At 44.6% G+C, this 16,667-nt stretch overlaps 1 protein-coding gene across 1 annotated transcript in view; it reads left to right on the forward strand.

Moving 5' to 3' along the window:
* Positions 1–3,584: 3,584 nt before the first annotated feature.
* LOC142584928 (glutamate receptor ionotropic, kainate 2-like) overlaps positions 3,585–16,667 on the forward strand; it is a 246,588-nt gene continuing 233,505 nt past the window's right edge. Inside the window, exon 1 of the mRNA XM_075695279.1 lies at positions 3,585–4,402. Within this exon, the coding sequence (XP_075551394.1) occupies positions 4,297–4,402 (106 nt within the window). The 5' untranslated portion in view covers positions 3,585–4,296. The remainder of the gene's footprint in view (positions 4,403–16,667) is intronic.

Raw genomic sequence — 16,667 nt, forward strand, 5'->3', positions numbered from 1 at the left:
ACCGCTAACTTAAGGCACGAAATTGTCATTTGTTTTATTCCACTTCATGAACTGGATGGTTGGAAATCGGGCTTCAGATGCCATTAATAACACGGTTTTTTATTCTTATCACACATAAAACACCTCATTTGTAAGAAACGCGACTGCGGCGAATAATGGCGTGTAGCTCTCGCTTGTTTTACTGAAGCGGTCACCTTTATCTCTCTCTTCTTTTTTTTATGCCCACCTGACGTTAAGTGCAAAACCGTGTCGAGTGGCGAGTATTTCCCGGAGGCCTCGCTTATACGTCTGCTACTGCGAACAAAAAAAGAAAGCTTTATAACGTGTGGAATCGACAGGGGGCTCGAAATCAAACTGCTCAACAATGTTATTTTCTTTAACGTGCCAAGTCGAAAAAGAGCCGATCAGTGAAGGATATTTACTGCTTTAACACTGCTGTCAGCCACCCCTTACATCCTCTGTGAACATGTCGGCTGCCGTTCTTGGGAAAAATCTTTCCCACTGCGTAGTTCGGATTAAAATAGGGTTTAAGAATCTTTCGTGAAGCCGCTCCACTGCTTACTGCCATGTGTCGAACAAGTCCTATGATAATGCGTTGGCATTCTTAGGGCATTTCACGCACTTTCGGGGGGATATATATTTATGTACCTATCTGTCTGTCTGTCTACGTTTGCATTTATGTGTAATTGTGTGTAACCGCTTTACCGCCTGCCTGAGTCACAGGGAAGTCAGTGGTCGAAGGGATAGCGCATCGGGCAGCTGTAATGAGCTAAGAGGTTTCTAAAGCAACCATCAAACTAACTTGGATGACTGAATATGAGGCCATGTGTACATACGCATCGCTCTTCAGCGAAACTCTTTCACGCCGACACGGATCGTTGTACATGCTGAACTGAGTAGGTACTGCGGTTAGAAAACGCTTTAACGCCGAGTTAGTGTACTGGGTATGTGCCTTTCAGTCTGTTCTGGTCTCCAATGAATCTGTTTGATGCCAACGTGGTTCACTGGTTATGTTCCAGAAGGCACATTCCTAGTGCCTTCTGTTAGTCATGCTTAACTCGTTTCGACGGCGGCAATGCGTTGTGTCACCGTATCGATTCATTGCTAAATGCACCATTGTCAACAGTTACCGCGAGATGGGTTCTGCCTCCTTTCTTTTGGCCATTTTTTACTCTTGAGCTGAAGAACTTTGTCAGCGAAGCCTTAATCACAGTGCATGGTATTATCAGATACCGTTCTACAGAAAAAATTTGGCCACTATGTCGGCGACTGTACTTTAGATGCATCAATCCATATGTTTATGACTACTGCGTTTCACAAATATATGAAGTTCCTATATGAAAAGCCTCATATTCACCCGTCGGAGAAGGCCCGTGAGGATGCGCTCTGGTGTACGGCGCCCCGACTATCTCGTTGCACAACAGCACTTTTTCTTCTAATAATGTTTGTTTATTGGGGAAAAAGTTTGTGCCACGTCAATTAAGAAGCACACTTAGACTGTGAACAGACGTCTAATACTAGTACCACGTCGTCAGCAGCACGTATTGTGAGAATGCCTGTTGAAACCCGGAAGGACGAAGATCAAGTAGCTATCAACTAGCAATATTCGAATAGGTATATTTTCAGCCTAACCAAATACGAATGTTTGAGAATAATGACCGCTCAGTATTGAATTAAAAATATGAAACGTTTTCTCGTTCCTAAACGAACTGAAAACCTCTATACTCCAAACCAAGTTTGTTTTAGCTTTGGTAAAAAAAAAAAACTAGGCTTATTTAGATTGTTTCAAACACAGATGTATTGCCGTGAGGTAAAACAAAGGAACCTCGTGTCATCAGGCGCGCGTATAGTGTGTTGTGTTCCTTGAACGAGGGGAGTGTGATCTACCTACGACACACATTATTTAGAGGCATGCAAATATGCCTGTGCTGAATAAATAACGAATTGCTCCGTCAAAATAAAGAGTAAAAATTTCAGTGTAGGTTACTCAAAAGCTAAGCGTTCATACTGTATGAGTGGAAGTTATTAAGCTGCATTTATATTTCCGGTGAATCTGTATACAAATTCCTGGTCGCGCCGCCCAACAACCTCTGCGATCGTGTACAGAAATCTTCAAAACAAGTGTCATTGATCATTCTCTCTCAAAACTCCAATACGTTCTGTCAATCGCTCCATTCAAGGAGAAACGAAAAAATAAAAATTGTAGTTGCTGTTTATTAAATTGAATACAAAATTAATAACAACAACTATTCGCTTCGTATTCGAAGATTTATGTGCCCCCTAAAATCAGCAGGGAATTAACTTGGTCTATGGTCGTATCCTTGGCAGTCCTGCGTGACTTTCTTGTAGAGTGCAATCTCATTAATATGATTTGAATTGATGATTTCTTTCTTAACCTTGCGTGAATTGAGTATTTTATGCCTGATATACTTTAAAAATCATTACAGTGTTATGCACATAACAATGTTTTATTGTATAACGTACGTGAACTCTTAGCGTGGGTGCATACGCGCCTTCGTTGGTTGCGTTTTATTTTTCTTTGCGCTTTCTTTTTCTTCGCACACAGGTCGATTACGTATTTACGACATGCGTTTGCGTACTTCTAAATGGTACATTGGAATTGCCAGTTCCAATGTAGCTTACCTTGCTATCGGCGTGCTGTAATTAAACAACAACAGCAACAACCACGGAAGTCATGGGCCTGACATTTAGACACAACAATAATATATATGCACCTAAGTTGGACAAAAAACACGCGTCGCTGATATTATAAATGACATTGGGGAGAATATCCGAAGTTTGGTAGGCCATGTGCTGTGTAGAATAGATAAACAGCAGTATATAATAAAGAGAAGTCCTCCGCGAGCATTCAATAAAGAAGCATACTCGAAGAATAATACAAAAAACAACCAATAAAAATTATACCCGCATCTGTGTAGTGTAACAGGCGAAAGCAAATTAAAAGTTACTTCAACAGCTCTGTGCCTCTGTAGTGTTCCCAATCATATTCTCCAGCAGATATTTTCTTCTTGAGCTTATTAAGGGATTCTGCGTACTAACTTCAATTTGGAGAAGGGTAAAACGTATTACCAGAATGAGCTACACCCGCTACCGTAGGTTAGCGGCTATGCCGTTGCGCGGCTGAGCACAAGGTACCGGGTTCAACCCCGGCAGCACAGCGATGGCGTGGCATGCAAAATCATTCGTGAACGTAAAAATTTCTGGCGCACGTTTCGTAACCTCATGTGGTAAAAAAAAAAAAACCACAATCTCCCACTATATGTGCTTGCCCCTAATCTGATCGAAAATTTGGCACGTAATACCTGCAAATTTTGTTAGCCACAATCAGCCGCATCTTCGACGCCGGGCCCCAATCCAAGTGCCGGATTCGTCTGGTTCAAAGCGCTGCTCCTTTCTGCCGCCAGCCGGAGCCAGCGTCCGCGCCCCCGAGTCCGCACCCCTCCTCCCGCTCTCGCCCCGCGCTTTTCGGCAGCGTTTCGGCGAGACACCGAGGCGCGGCGACCAGTTGTCTTGCGAGTCGCGCACAGCGCTGCGCACGCCTCGCCGGCGAAAAAACAAACAAACACAGAAATAGAAGTTCGGCTGCTCGCGTTTCACTCGACGCATTATTGCTTCGCTCAGCAGTGCTTCTCGTCTCGCTCGCCCCGCCTCTTCGTTCGCGCGCGGACGTCGCCTGCACCGTGTGTCCGCGCAAGAAATGCTGTCATCGCTTTCTCTCGCCGCTGAAGAGGTCGCACCGCTTTCGAAGGGCGCGTCGAATTCGCTCTCGACGCGAATCGCTGCTGGCACCTCGTCGCAAGTCCGCCGAAATTCGCCCGACCCGTGAACAGTCGGTGCTCTTTCGCGTGCGCGAGTCGTCGCCGTTACTTTTCAGGTTCTTACCGACGCTCGTTCTTTCTCAGCTGTGACTGACGGCGAGAAACCTGTGCGTGATCATTCGCAACGCGTCCAAATGGGCTGTCACTTCTCCGGTAACAGGTGATCGGCTTCACTGTGCGCCAACTTTTTTTTTTCGAATCGCAATGTGTACTCGTTGACGAAGAGGAATTGTTGTTCTCGCGCACGAAATGACCCCATTCGATCTCGAGGAAACAAATCTGCTCCTTCGCACTCAGGATGTGACTGTGTCGACGGATAACGCTCGAAAGGAGCTCCGATGTTCAGTGCTCGTCAGTCGGCTTCGCCAGTCGCGTGCGCTGGAATAGCGAATCGGGAGTTTCATTGTCCGCTCCACAGCGTGTGTCGAAGTGTGATGCAGCGCTTGCTGGGTGTGTCATGAGGATGCCTTCCCAACGGATTCCCACGGCCACCGGCTCCCTAGCCCTTTTGCTAGCCTGTGTGACTTTCGTCCGCGCAGGAGAATTGCCAACTGTTCACATAGGTGAGTTGCTATCTCCTCTTGTTTTTAGGTTGCTCGTACGGCTCCCACAGAGCCTTCTGAGCAACTTTCTTCTTGTTCTTACGATTCATCGTAGCGCTCCGTGTAATCAAGCCAGAAGTTTCATGTACGCTTCGTGGCTCATTCACAGGATAATGGAAAGTGAAATATGAGAGGACTGGACAATATCCTATGGCATGCTCAAAGAAAAATGTTGAAGAACAGCAAAAAAGAAAGGACAGCGCTCTGTCCTGTGCTCTTTGCTCGCTCGACCTGTGTTGCGCTGTTCCTGTATTTACTCTAAAGATGAACCAACCAGCTGCAAGATAAAAAAAAAAATAAGAGATAGACACCCGTTGCCGCGAACACTCTGCTCGTAGCCTGCGTCTACAGGTTGGCCGGATGATTAATTGTGCGGTATAGCGTTTACTGCCGCAGTTTCGGGAGTTACTGGAGTGTTGAAAGCAGCCGCCTTGCGTGCGTGCAGACGAAGTTGCGCAACACTTTTGCGACCCGACAGAAACATCTGGCAGCGGGCTCTTGGTCGTTTCATTTTCAGATTTCACCTCAAAGCCTCGTTACAGCGCTGCCTTGCTGCGAAATTTCTCAGAATGCGCATAACTTTTATGCTGTCGTGTATAAAAGTGACCACCATGGCTCCCCGTGTTGCTACATTTTATTACAGGTCCTGTGTGGTCATGCAACTCTTCTGCGGCGCAATGAGTGCTCTCTTGCGCAGTACGGTGTTCAGTTTAACAGCTGGTCACATGCCGTAGGATATGCGCGGAAATGTGCAATATATATATATATATATATATATATGTATATATATATATATATATATATATATATATATATATATATTACGAGCGATAGCGCTAGTATAAAGAATTAGCGTTTAACAGCGGACTCAATATTCACGTCCCTAGACGCAGGTGTAGTAGACGCGGCGTTGAGTCCTTTTGTTACAACTCGGATATACTTCAGTCGAGCGGGTCAGTATAACATTTCAGGAGTACAACCCCACTTTCACGGTCTCTGGGCAAAACACTTCGGTTGTCACGTTACAATCCTAGTGCTATTTCTCACCAAGAACTGCTGTTTTCTTTTTTTTTTAATAATTTAGATTCTCAAGGTCTCTTTTAAGCGCAAGGGTTAAACACGCAGACGCGACCAGATGATTTCCGCGCAGCAAAATTTCGAAGAAAAGCATAACTGATAAATTGTGTTTCCGTGTGGTAGGATCCACGTCACGAAAAGCGCATGTCCAGAGGCAGTATTTGTTTCATGTTTAATTTATTTTTTGAGGGGGAAGGGTGTACCAAATAAAAAGAAAGTTTAGTAATGTTTCGACAATGTTTGAACGCATTGTTTTGAATCGTCCTTGTTGTATGTCAGTCGATTCGTATCGGCGTCACACGGACACTTTTCATCGTTATCCAGCCTTATCCGAATCAAGTTTTCTCATTGCGATTGACCCCTTGTGGGAGCTACCGAATGGTGCCAGTGGCTCAAGAATAGTACAATGCCGAACGGCACTGAACTTGACCGCTTGACCAGCGCAGTCTAGATGTTCTACCAAAAATTAAAAAGAAAGAAAGAAAATATAAATGGTAGGCAAGGTTGCAAGCATACGAAGGGAAGAACGCTGGTGCAACGTCTGTGCATCCTGAGGACATTTTGATGGAACTGAATACAGTTTTCACTGCCAGAAAATCCTTCCCGTTTTTCAGTAGCGCTTTGAGTTATGCTAGCACGATTTGCTGCATTTCTGGCGTGTATTGAAGCGCACAACAATGGACTAATCGGGCAGCTTCATTTTCGACGTGATTTGGAAACATTGCCGCTTTTCCTATTAGTACAGAGAGTACGAAGAACCATTCTGCAGACAGACCAGTGTGCGCATTGTTTTATTAGAGGCTTAAAAGTTTTTACCAACGAAGATGGTAATTTAGGAGGCCTTCGAAGTCAGACAACTTGACCAAGGGGTAATTCTGTCTTATAAGTGCGGTCATTCTACGCTATCGTTATTCTTTGAAAGCACTAGTATGGATAGCAATCACGTTATACCTTCTTTTTTTGTGTACTTTAACTTATGTTGCACTTTCTTCCGAAATATTCATGGGAAAAATGTGCTTAAAGCTTATTCTGCTGTTTTTGTTTTCCTTTGTAGCCCCCACCACCGCTTCCCTCTTCGTGATACCGAGGTCAAAGTGCCATTTTTCTAACAAAAAAGAAATAATAAAGTAATCATTAAAGGAAATGCATTAGCGAATATCGAATCCCCAGAAAACGTCCATTTATATTTATTCGGATATATCAGCTTCTCGAAATACTGGTCTTTAATCCTTTTAGTAAAACTAGACGCCGATACTTTTTTACGTTTATCTACGCTAATGCCAGGCGAACAAGTTGTCTTCAGCAGTAATTACTCTAGTAATTGTATAGTGAGGAAACTCATGGGGAAGTTGAACGAAACGCGGAAGATTCACCAGCTAACCAAGTGCTGTCGTTAACTTAATGCAGATCGTCGTGGCGGTTTGGGTGACTTCGCTCATTAGAGCACTGGTGGTTAACGACATCTTGGTAGAACTAGGAAGTTTCACCTTTGTTTTCTGGTTTGAGCTTTCGCTTCGAAATTTGCATATATAAGCAGCTAATTGTAGACGGTTTTCATTGTCCTCTTTACATGGCTTTAATTATCAAGCTTTCAATCCACACAAGGGCGTAAGGGCTCTGAGGCCGTTCGAATGTCGTTCTCTAGTAAAGCTTAAATAGTCTAGCACATTAAACGCATTGCTTTGTTCAGTACCGGGACCAGCCTATCGAAGGTTAATCTAAAGAGCACAATAATAGCGCGAGCGTAACCTGGGTTTTTCCATGAAAGTTATTCTAAAACGCATTTCGTCCACTCCAACTGTTATTACTGGTGAGCGAGTGAGGGAAATATTCCTGATATAAAAGGTAACCAAGATGATTTTCTCCTCTAGCATTATAAAGATTGTGCCTTGTGTGCATTTTACGTTCGTCGGAACATATCAAGTGGACTAACATATGTACTGTAGTTTTCTAGAACCTATGGCTGTGACATATATATATATATATATATATATATATATATATATATATATATATATATATATATATATATATATATATATATATATATATATATATATATATATATATATAACTATTCGGTCACCTTGAGCCGTTTTCATACTTTACCCCTGCACAGCGTAGCCAACCAGTATCAACACTAGCTACACGTCCGTCTTTCCCTCTCTTCTCTCCCTCTCTCCTCCTTCAAAAATGCTTTATGTGCAAAGGATGGCATTTTCGGATGTCAGGAGAATAAAGCAAAGGTAGACGTTGTCTTCTACGAAAGAGAAGAAGAGCATCTACGACCGGTGTAACAGCCCGGATTTCCTCGCAAAAGTAAGCAGATACTCTGACGCCACGCGAGGTTCCTCTAGGTCGTCAACTGGTCTGATCCTCTTCTCCGCAACTCTACCTGGCGGAAGTGCTTCCTCCACGAACTTTGATGGGCCTGACCGGGCCGCCTCAGGTGTTAGGCCACATGGGTCTTATAGGTGGCCTGCGGTTAGGGCCGTGGCTTCTTATCGGGTATTTCGCGGTCAGGGTGGTCTGTGTGCTGCGTTCGGCTTGCACATCTCACAGAGTTACCTCGGTCAGACGCCTCACCTAGGTGCGCCACTCTTTCGGCACGTCCGTGGGGTGGGGAGGGGAGGAGGGAGAAGCCATGCGAAAGCCTAAATAAATATTGCCCGAAGCGGAGTAGACCACGTGGCTTAGGTTTAAAGGGGGGTAGTTGGTGCGAGTATTTTGACAATGTACTTCGTTCAGAAAACGGACACACGCAAGTTAAAGAAAAGACAGCATGGACGCTGAGCAGCGCCGGTCTTCCCTTTTCTTTATGTGTGGGTTTCCGTACTTTTTTTTTTCAGCTTCGTAAATATGTCAAAGTCGGCCAAGTGCCCGTAGTTGGAGGTTAATGGGTTCCGATTGGCGAAGTTTATGTCTTTATTTGTTGAGGTAGTGGTGAAATCAATCGAAGCAAGGGAAATCGGGCCTGCTATAATGCGAGAGGGTGCGCTGAACTGCAGGAAACTGTGAGGCGAAGCATATGAGAACTGGAGCTCGCACCGCCACAGGGGCCTTCTTGTTACCGCGAATACCGCTGTGACCTTCAGTGACAGCGGTATTGCCTTCAATGGCAGTGCCAGCTACCGGGTTATATATGGGTTCGATATAGTGTCACTGGCGGATCCAGGGTAAGACTTCCCTTCCGCCCCCGTACTATGCATGCTAAGATGATGAGAGCTATCTCTAAAGTTGACACCGGATCCGCCCTTTTCCTGTGTACGGCCTAATTTAGCAGTGTCCATGACTGGGAAAATTGGTGATCAACCTCATTAAGCGAGCAGTGAAAAAGCAGGACTACAGGAAATAAAACGTGCTTGCCTTCGCCTTTCTTTTTATGCCCTTGTTCACCTTTCGGGCTTTTCATTAAGAATTACGGCAGATTCGCATAACAGCGGGGGTACAAAGCACGAAAACGAGAACTAAACGAAATCAACAAGAGAAACGAGATTAAAGAAAATTAAGGTTAAAAGACAGACACATCACAACAAATGACGTCACTCGCAGAGTGAGAGCACCGCCGACGAGAGTCTAGCCTCGTGGATGAGATGAATTTTAGTGCAGCTTTGTGAACCTCGTGTCGAGTTGAAGCGCGAGCTTCCCCAAACAAAATATTTTTGAGCGAAATTTCAAAAAAAAAATGCTCCGGTAGGCTGCAGTTATTCAAAAGGTATGCGTTTTCTGTTTGAACAACTTCGCTTCCTAAAGATTTTAGCATGATATCTATTTGTACTTGCAGTGGTGTACGCACGTTCATGATGGAGCTAAAGGGGTTGTACGCGTCCGTTGGTTGTGATTGAAGGCACTCGCGTTTGGTCTTGGTATCACGCGTTGAAATCTGTTTTCCAGCGATAGTGGCTTCGTAGTGCCGTACTTTCATTATGTATGCAAAAACAGCTTTCCTAAACAACATTTGTTTTTCATTTGCGAGTAGCGCTTTGTGCTGCGTTCTTGCAATGTCTCCGTTTTTAGTAGCACTTTTAGTAGCACTTTTTAGTAGCACTACTATTAGCGCTTTTTCCATCATGAACGTTTACCAACGCGCCCAACTGGCAGCTGTTCTAAATATAATCACGATGGTGAAGAATCACACTAGCCTACAAAGCGTTACCCTGCAATAATAATATTAATAATAATAATAATAAACTATGATGTAACAAAACAGTTTGCTATTTCTTTCAGTCACTGCACTGCGAAACAGCATCCGAAGCCGGAAATACACCCAGAAGATCTGAAAAAAATCAGTTTTACTTACATATGTCGTTAACAGAGCCCGGAATATCGGACAAAACCTATCGAATGCTTTTGCAGTGACGGGCAATGGAAACAGAGGCCGTATGCTAAATTTATACAAGGCAACAATTTTGTGTCTGTTTTTTTTTTACATGTTAACCACGCATCATTACGTCGGAGGTATGCAAGTGAAGTATATCGACCATATGTACGGCAAAAGTCGATCTACATAACCCGCCCCAATAAGCGTCAAAAAATAAATATAAAGAAATGAATATCTTTTCCGGCAACGCCAGCTCGTACGGTTCGGGATGTTGTGCGCTATTATCTTAACCTGATATCTATGCGAAATTGTGCAGCAAAATAGCGACATGACTTCCGAGTAGTTTTTTGTAGATTACTCGATCAGACTACACACAATGCTCCAGTATCCCTCTTTGGCATCCCGTCGTCACGTCTCTCTTGTTACTACCAAAATATCAGTAATAGCGGCTGAGTCTCAGAGTGCTCATGCTGTTGATACGGCGCCGCGCGCGACGCGGGAGCGCATTCTTTCGCCTAGTGTAACACAGATTCCACTCCATCGAGCTCGCGCAAAACCAGGGGAACGCTCGAATGAGCAAGGCAAAAGCAGGATCCGAAGACAAGTCCTCGCTAGCTTATCGAAGCGTTTGAGCAGACCAATTTATTGCTTATGACACAAAGCTTCCCTGAAGGTTCGCTTCTAATAGATCAAACGAAAAAAAGAAACGAGTGACGAAAAAGGAACGAGCTCGGTTGCATGCTCCAAGCTTTTAGTGGTGAAAATGCTGTACCTAAACGACAGAGCGGGACCGGAACATAAACGGAAACTGCTTCGGGCGGGCCTCGCTTCATTTAAGTTTAACGACTTCCGCCTTTTTTCCCCAGATCGGCGCACAAACCGCCGTAATCATGGTCGTCATCATCGTCTTCATCGCTTCTCTTCTTTCCGCAATTCGCGAGTCCTGCTCCCGAGAGGGCACAATTTGGATACTGCCGAAGCCGGCCGGGCTCACGGCCATATTCCCGCTCTCATGGTTTGAACCGCGGCGGCCACCGAAACAGGGAGGCGACCAGGAAACGACGGGAAATGTAGATAAATGAGTCGTGCTGGGAATGCGAATAAGTCACTCTCCAATAGCATTCGTTTGAGCACATGCGGTTTCTCTCGTTCGGCGCGCCTGATGCCTTGCACAGTTTCTGTCTCTTTTCGACGGCATTCCTTGCCTCGGCGATTTGGCGAAGGAGGGTTCGCCTGATGAAAGAACAAAAAAAGAAGAGAAGAAGAAAGCAAACCGGGGAAAAGTTATTGCACGGGCCAGTGACTACGACTGTGTGGCATCCGTGTGGTAGACCGTCTGGTCTACCTTTATATTTATACAAGGCTTCTTAACGTTCGGCCGTTATAATTTCTAAGTTCCCCTTGGCTCCTTCTAGAGTTTCAGTTACTGTCCCTTGAGTCATTACCTATGTTAAGTACGAAATTATGCAATGAAATAGTCTATTTTATGTGAGCTAGCCTGAGATACCTCACGCTAGCTCGCATAGAATGTTGCTTGCTCGCCTTCTAATGTGAAATTGTCAAAGTAAGCTTTCGATCGGTACATTCTTCCTCAGCAATAAAAAGCACGCGCGCAAGACGTACGTACCGAGCGAAGACAGTTATACAAGATTTCTTACAACCCCAGTTACGAAGCCGTAGGCAAAGCAAGCAGACTCGATGCCTTGAGTAGGTCGCGGCACAGCTTTGAATCGTGCGCCTCGTGGCAAATAAGCATTTCAAAGGAAATTCTTTAGGTAAGCAAATATGTGTAGTTCTATTTTGCCCAATTTAGAGGGGACACACGCAAGTTCGTGCAACTTGGCCTCGTGGGACAGGTCACGTAGGGTGGGCTGCTCCTTCTTTGGCAAGTCGAGTTTAATTTTCTCCCGCTCGGATTGAAGCGCCGGCAGTCGGCAGACAGTTTCCTCGGGGAATAGCGGAAGTTCAAATCCTGCTAGGTGCTTGCTTTTTTTTGTCTTTCTTCTTTTTTTTAGCCTTTGCGCTTTTTGTTTTGTCTCTTTAGTCTGCCAGGCTCGTAGCAACTTAAGGCTGATTACAAAGAACGTCCCTATAGAGTCTGTTGGAAAAGCGACCACTCTCAGAGAACAGGGCAATTCAATTTAAAAAAAAAATGTCGTAGTAGCTGTTGGTGAACTTTATACTGCTGCGTTCGTGGAAAGTGAAATGCAGCTTTAAGAGAAATGACGCTGGCGTGTACTTAGGGTAGTGGAAGAAACGTAAGAAATTCTTCCTGTGCAGAGGGACGCTAAGGTCAATAACCTTCGGTGGCTCACCTAGCACCATATTACGTAATGATAGCGAAAATAAATGACGCTGGAAAAACGTCCACGGAAAAGGGAAGGCCCATGAGCACAAAGAAAGAAGTGAGAAGCAATTGAAAAAAAAAAACAGCGTTATTTTTTCTTGTGTGGCTTCTTATACTAAACGGCAGCTGCTGACTATGAAGAAAGGATAATGTGCGAAGTTACATATCCCTCGACTTGAAGAAAAAAAATGGGAATCGATGCTCACCCGTCGTGTGGCGTTCACCTGTACAGTATATTGTATAATCCTGCCACGTCCCACGCTTCCGCATAAGGAAGAGTAATTAAACTTTGAGAGGAATCACGAAATAGCATGCTCAGCTAGAATATGAAATACCGACGCCTGCTGTCTTGTGCACTGAGTACTAAGCCTAAGTAATAAAAAAAGGAGGGTATGGCTTAATAATGATGGATGAAGATTATACTGCCGAGCTAACCAAAGAAAGAAGAAAAAAAATACATTTGCTCTCCTCTAGTATATACATAGAACCAATGATGAATGCTTCAGAATCAAACGTGGTACGCATAGCATAAACGTAGCTGTTCGAGGTGTATCACCTTGTCTTTTTATCATATAATTTTTTCCTTGTCAAGGTATACGCTATGTATTCTTTATAGCCCGCATGAAGTGACTAGACAGGGTGCGCGTATATTACTGATCTTTTCTCTTTCTCTTTTGTGCGGATCCAATTTTGCTTTGCTTCATTTTTTGGCTAGAACTTCTAATCTGTAATGTTTATACGCACCTTCATCACGAGGAATACCAGTTTTCTGATACATATATAACTGTGCCCAAAAGCGTTTATAACTACTAAACATTTTCGTATGTACGACTGACCAGTGAAACAAACATATGACACCATTCGAGCACTGCGGGTCCAAGTATGCCAGGAAAGGACATCCTTCCACTAATTTTGCCGTGATAAAACAGGAAAAACGCGGAAACGAAGCCATACATGGAAAAAGTTGTCTCGCTTAGGCTCTTGCCATTTCTGATGTGAACGCTCTGGAAAATGGTTATCCACAACTTGTCTTAGGACTCGACTCCCGGCACCTGCATAGAGGGGTAAGCCTGTTGGTGTGAATTTCAGGACTGGCAATCTGAAGAGCATGAACAATGATCCATAGACAAATAATCTGTTAAGCCGTTGTTGCACCCTTTCCATTAAACGGGGCTTCGTGCTCATGTATAATTTTATTTAGACCATGTACAGTGTAACAAAGCAGGTAAAAAAAGAAAAGATTCTTAATAGGGAGGGATCAGTGGCTTCAAATGGTCTGCACCTGGCTACTAGATCCTCTTCAATTTGACTAAGCTTCTTTTCTGAAGTTCCAAAAATCTGAAAACGTGACAATATATATATATTGTTTTTGCACGAGAGGCTGTCAATAATATAATCAATCGAAAGCCGTCCCCGGCACTTTTTTACCTCACCGAAAACTACTGCAGAGATATTACACGCGAGAGGCAAGAGCATAAGGTTTTCCCTCGCACTTCATTGACTTGTAATATGTAGTGCTAACGCTAAATACCAATTTGCCGGCTACTATCCACTGAACTATGCAGGAACTGCGTGAGGAAACTGCAAAGCTTTATATTGAGATTCAAGAGCATGCTGCTAGATTTGAGGCAAAAGCTCTCTGTCGTGACAGACTCGGGTCGCATTGCAACAAAACGACCGCTGCAAATTGCACACGCGCTGTACTGCAATGGGTTCCCGAACGATGTCTCGGCGTCCTTAGCGGCGTAACGTAGAAATTCGTGCCACCACTTACTGGCTTCCGCAAGCGTGTTCCTTCACGTCACACCTGCTCGCGCCTTCTGACCCGCCCTTTGACAATCATTACATTACGTGCCCAGCTCATTTTAGAATGGCTGAATAATTAAGATTTCAACATGAACTCACGGTGCCTGAAATTGCAGAGACACGAAAACACTGCTGGGATTGCGGCATATCGTGTCACCTATTCCTAAAAAAAAAATATGGGCTGAAAACTTCCTCCGAGATTCGGCGCAGCGTCACAGTGATCAACCAGCGTACGGCTGAGAAGCGCTAAGTGCATTGCTTTTGAATTCATTTGCAGTAAAATAGAGATGACACAGACATCGTGCACAAACACACAAAAATTTGAAGCAAGCCGATTAGCTTCAGTTCTTCCAAGACACGCTCCTTGTTCCGATATCGTAGGAAATTGATCGTATATGTTGTGGAAGATGCATCGGAGTGCGGAACACTTGTGGTATCATGCCATAATTTTCGTCCAGTGGTGAACGCGCACCAATTGCATGCACGCAATGGTGTGCGAGTACTCTCCATGTGCACAGTGCTTCACGGACGGTGCAGGTCCAGCGAGTTTGCGACTGAAGTGTCGCACAAATGAATCGAAATTTTTTGCAGGAATGAACTGCACTTCACACTGCTTCAAAGTGTTCGTTTTTCCCACGAACGGAAGACATTGTGCAAGTGGTTGTCCAGAGAAGTTGACGCTCATATATAAACTGCCTTTTTTTTGCTTTCGTATTGTGCGAATGCCAGTGGAAAAGTTATCCTTTGTCGTTATGGTTGTGGAATGCTTATGTGTTCTCTTTTTTTTTCTTTGTTATTTATGTATAACTCCAATTCACCTTTGCTCACGCTTGCATCCCCCCCCCCCCTCTTCCTACAACATTCACACTACAATGGCGAAATTCGGCGCTCTGGGCTTGTGGTAAATAAAAAGGAATAGGCCCCAGACAATTTGTTTGTTTACCAACGTTGTTTGTGTGTTATTACATTCCAGATCAGAAAGAAAGTTACCTCTGTTGTAGAGATCCGGCACGTGACATGACATGATTAGAGCGGATGAGGCCGAATGAGTACACGTGGGATTATTAGCAGTGCGTACCAAGATGCTCGCTACGGTTGCCGTGCGATCCCCGGTTCTCGAAAGACAACTCGGCCGCTGCGAGCGCGGCGTAGTTGACAAATTCACACAAGCGCTCATGCACCAATCGCGGGCGCAATCCCGCTGCTGGACCGCTCGCTTCTCCGCACTTCTTCGGAGCCTTACTTCTTCGGGCGCGCACATCGACAGTCACCGCATTGCGCGAATAATTCGATCACCGGGCATGAATTTTTCATGAGATCACGCGCCCGGATGGACCTGCTCGTTCTTTCTCGGGCTTCTCCGTTTCCTCGGGGTGAGGAGGCGAAGAAAAATTGTAGTCCAGCCCACAGCACGCACGCATGACGAATAACGGAAGCGAGTAATGAGATGGACCGAAATACTGGGCCCAGATATGCAACGCCCCTCCCCCCCCCCCTTCAGGCATAGGCGGGAATCAAAGAAAAAATGTACCGGTGAGCCTTGAAAACGAAACGGCAGATAGCGATGATTCCGAGAATTCGTTCATTATGCCTCGCCACATCGATATATCGCCGGCACGGCAGGTCGTTCGTGCGAGCTTTGGTATGCGTTAGGCCCCGCTTGTCAAATGAGATCTTTTTTTTCGTTTTTTCACGACTACGTTTTCAACATCGACTATTAGAACGCAGAGCTCAGAAGGCTTACGCGTTATTTAACTAAGTCGGTCGCCTAAAGAAGAAGCATTGGGCCGCAAGCAAATAAATATATAAATAAAATAAAGGAGCACTCCATTTCATCTCTTGGTGATCTTTTTAAACCACGTTGTCGTATTTCATTGGGAATATATTTTACTTTAAGGGAACCGATAATATACGAACCCGGTCATGCCGTTAAAACGCATTGTCAAATAATGGGTAAAATAAAGTTTATGGCTGGCTAATGTTAGGCCATGGCGGTGTAACCGTGGAGTAATAGTTAAATAAAGTTTATGGCTGGCTAATGTTAGGCAATGGCTGTGTATCCGTGGAGTAATATTTTTCGGAAGTAGCCGATATAGAAGTCGACGCCAATGTCGACCTAGTCCTCAGACGTGTTCAGTGCTTGTTTTTGTTGTGCCTGCCACGTGGCCTTACAAGACACGTGCATAGATTTTCATAGGCTTTAACTTGCTGACGGTGTGAAATTTAGCACAAGCTAAAGAAGGGTGTTTTATATAGGTACGTGTCCTCTTAAATACTAATAAGCTTCTACTGGCCGGAAACATTCAATTTTTGGCTGACCCGACATTAGATTCTACCCTTTCCTTAAAGTCTCCTGAACAACTTTTTATCGAAATCCCGGAATACGCTTGACGTTAAAACATAGTATTTCAGATATACATTGCCGCGCAAAGTATTTCAGTGCGTCTCAGTAGAAGCAGACTTATTGGTAATCGAAGAACGCCTGTGATCCCCTTCGAGGTGTTCCTGGTCCTTCTTTAATGCCTTGCATTGCGAAAGCGACGGCGAAGCAGGGCGGTGTCGACAATGTTCCGCCTACGGAGCATCAGCGTGGCGTGCCGTTAAAATTTGATTTTAGATATTCACGCCGACGCCACTACTTGAGATTTTGGCGCTTACGGCGCGCCAAACTACGA

Source organism: Dermacentor variabilis, chromosome 6, assembly GCF_050947875.1.
Source record: "Dermacentor variabilis isolate Ectoservices chromosome 6, ASM5094787v1, whole genome shotgun sequence".
NCBI classification, from domain to species: domain Eukaryota; kingdom Metazoa; phylum Arthropoda; class Arachnida; order Ixodida; family Ixodidae; genus Dermacentor; species Dermacentor variabilis.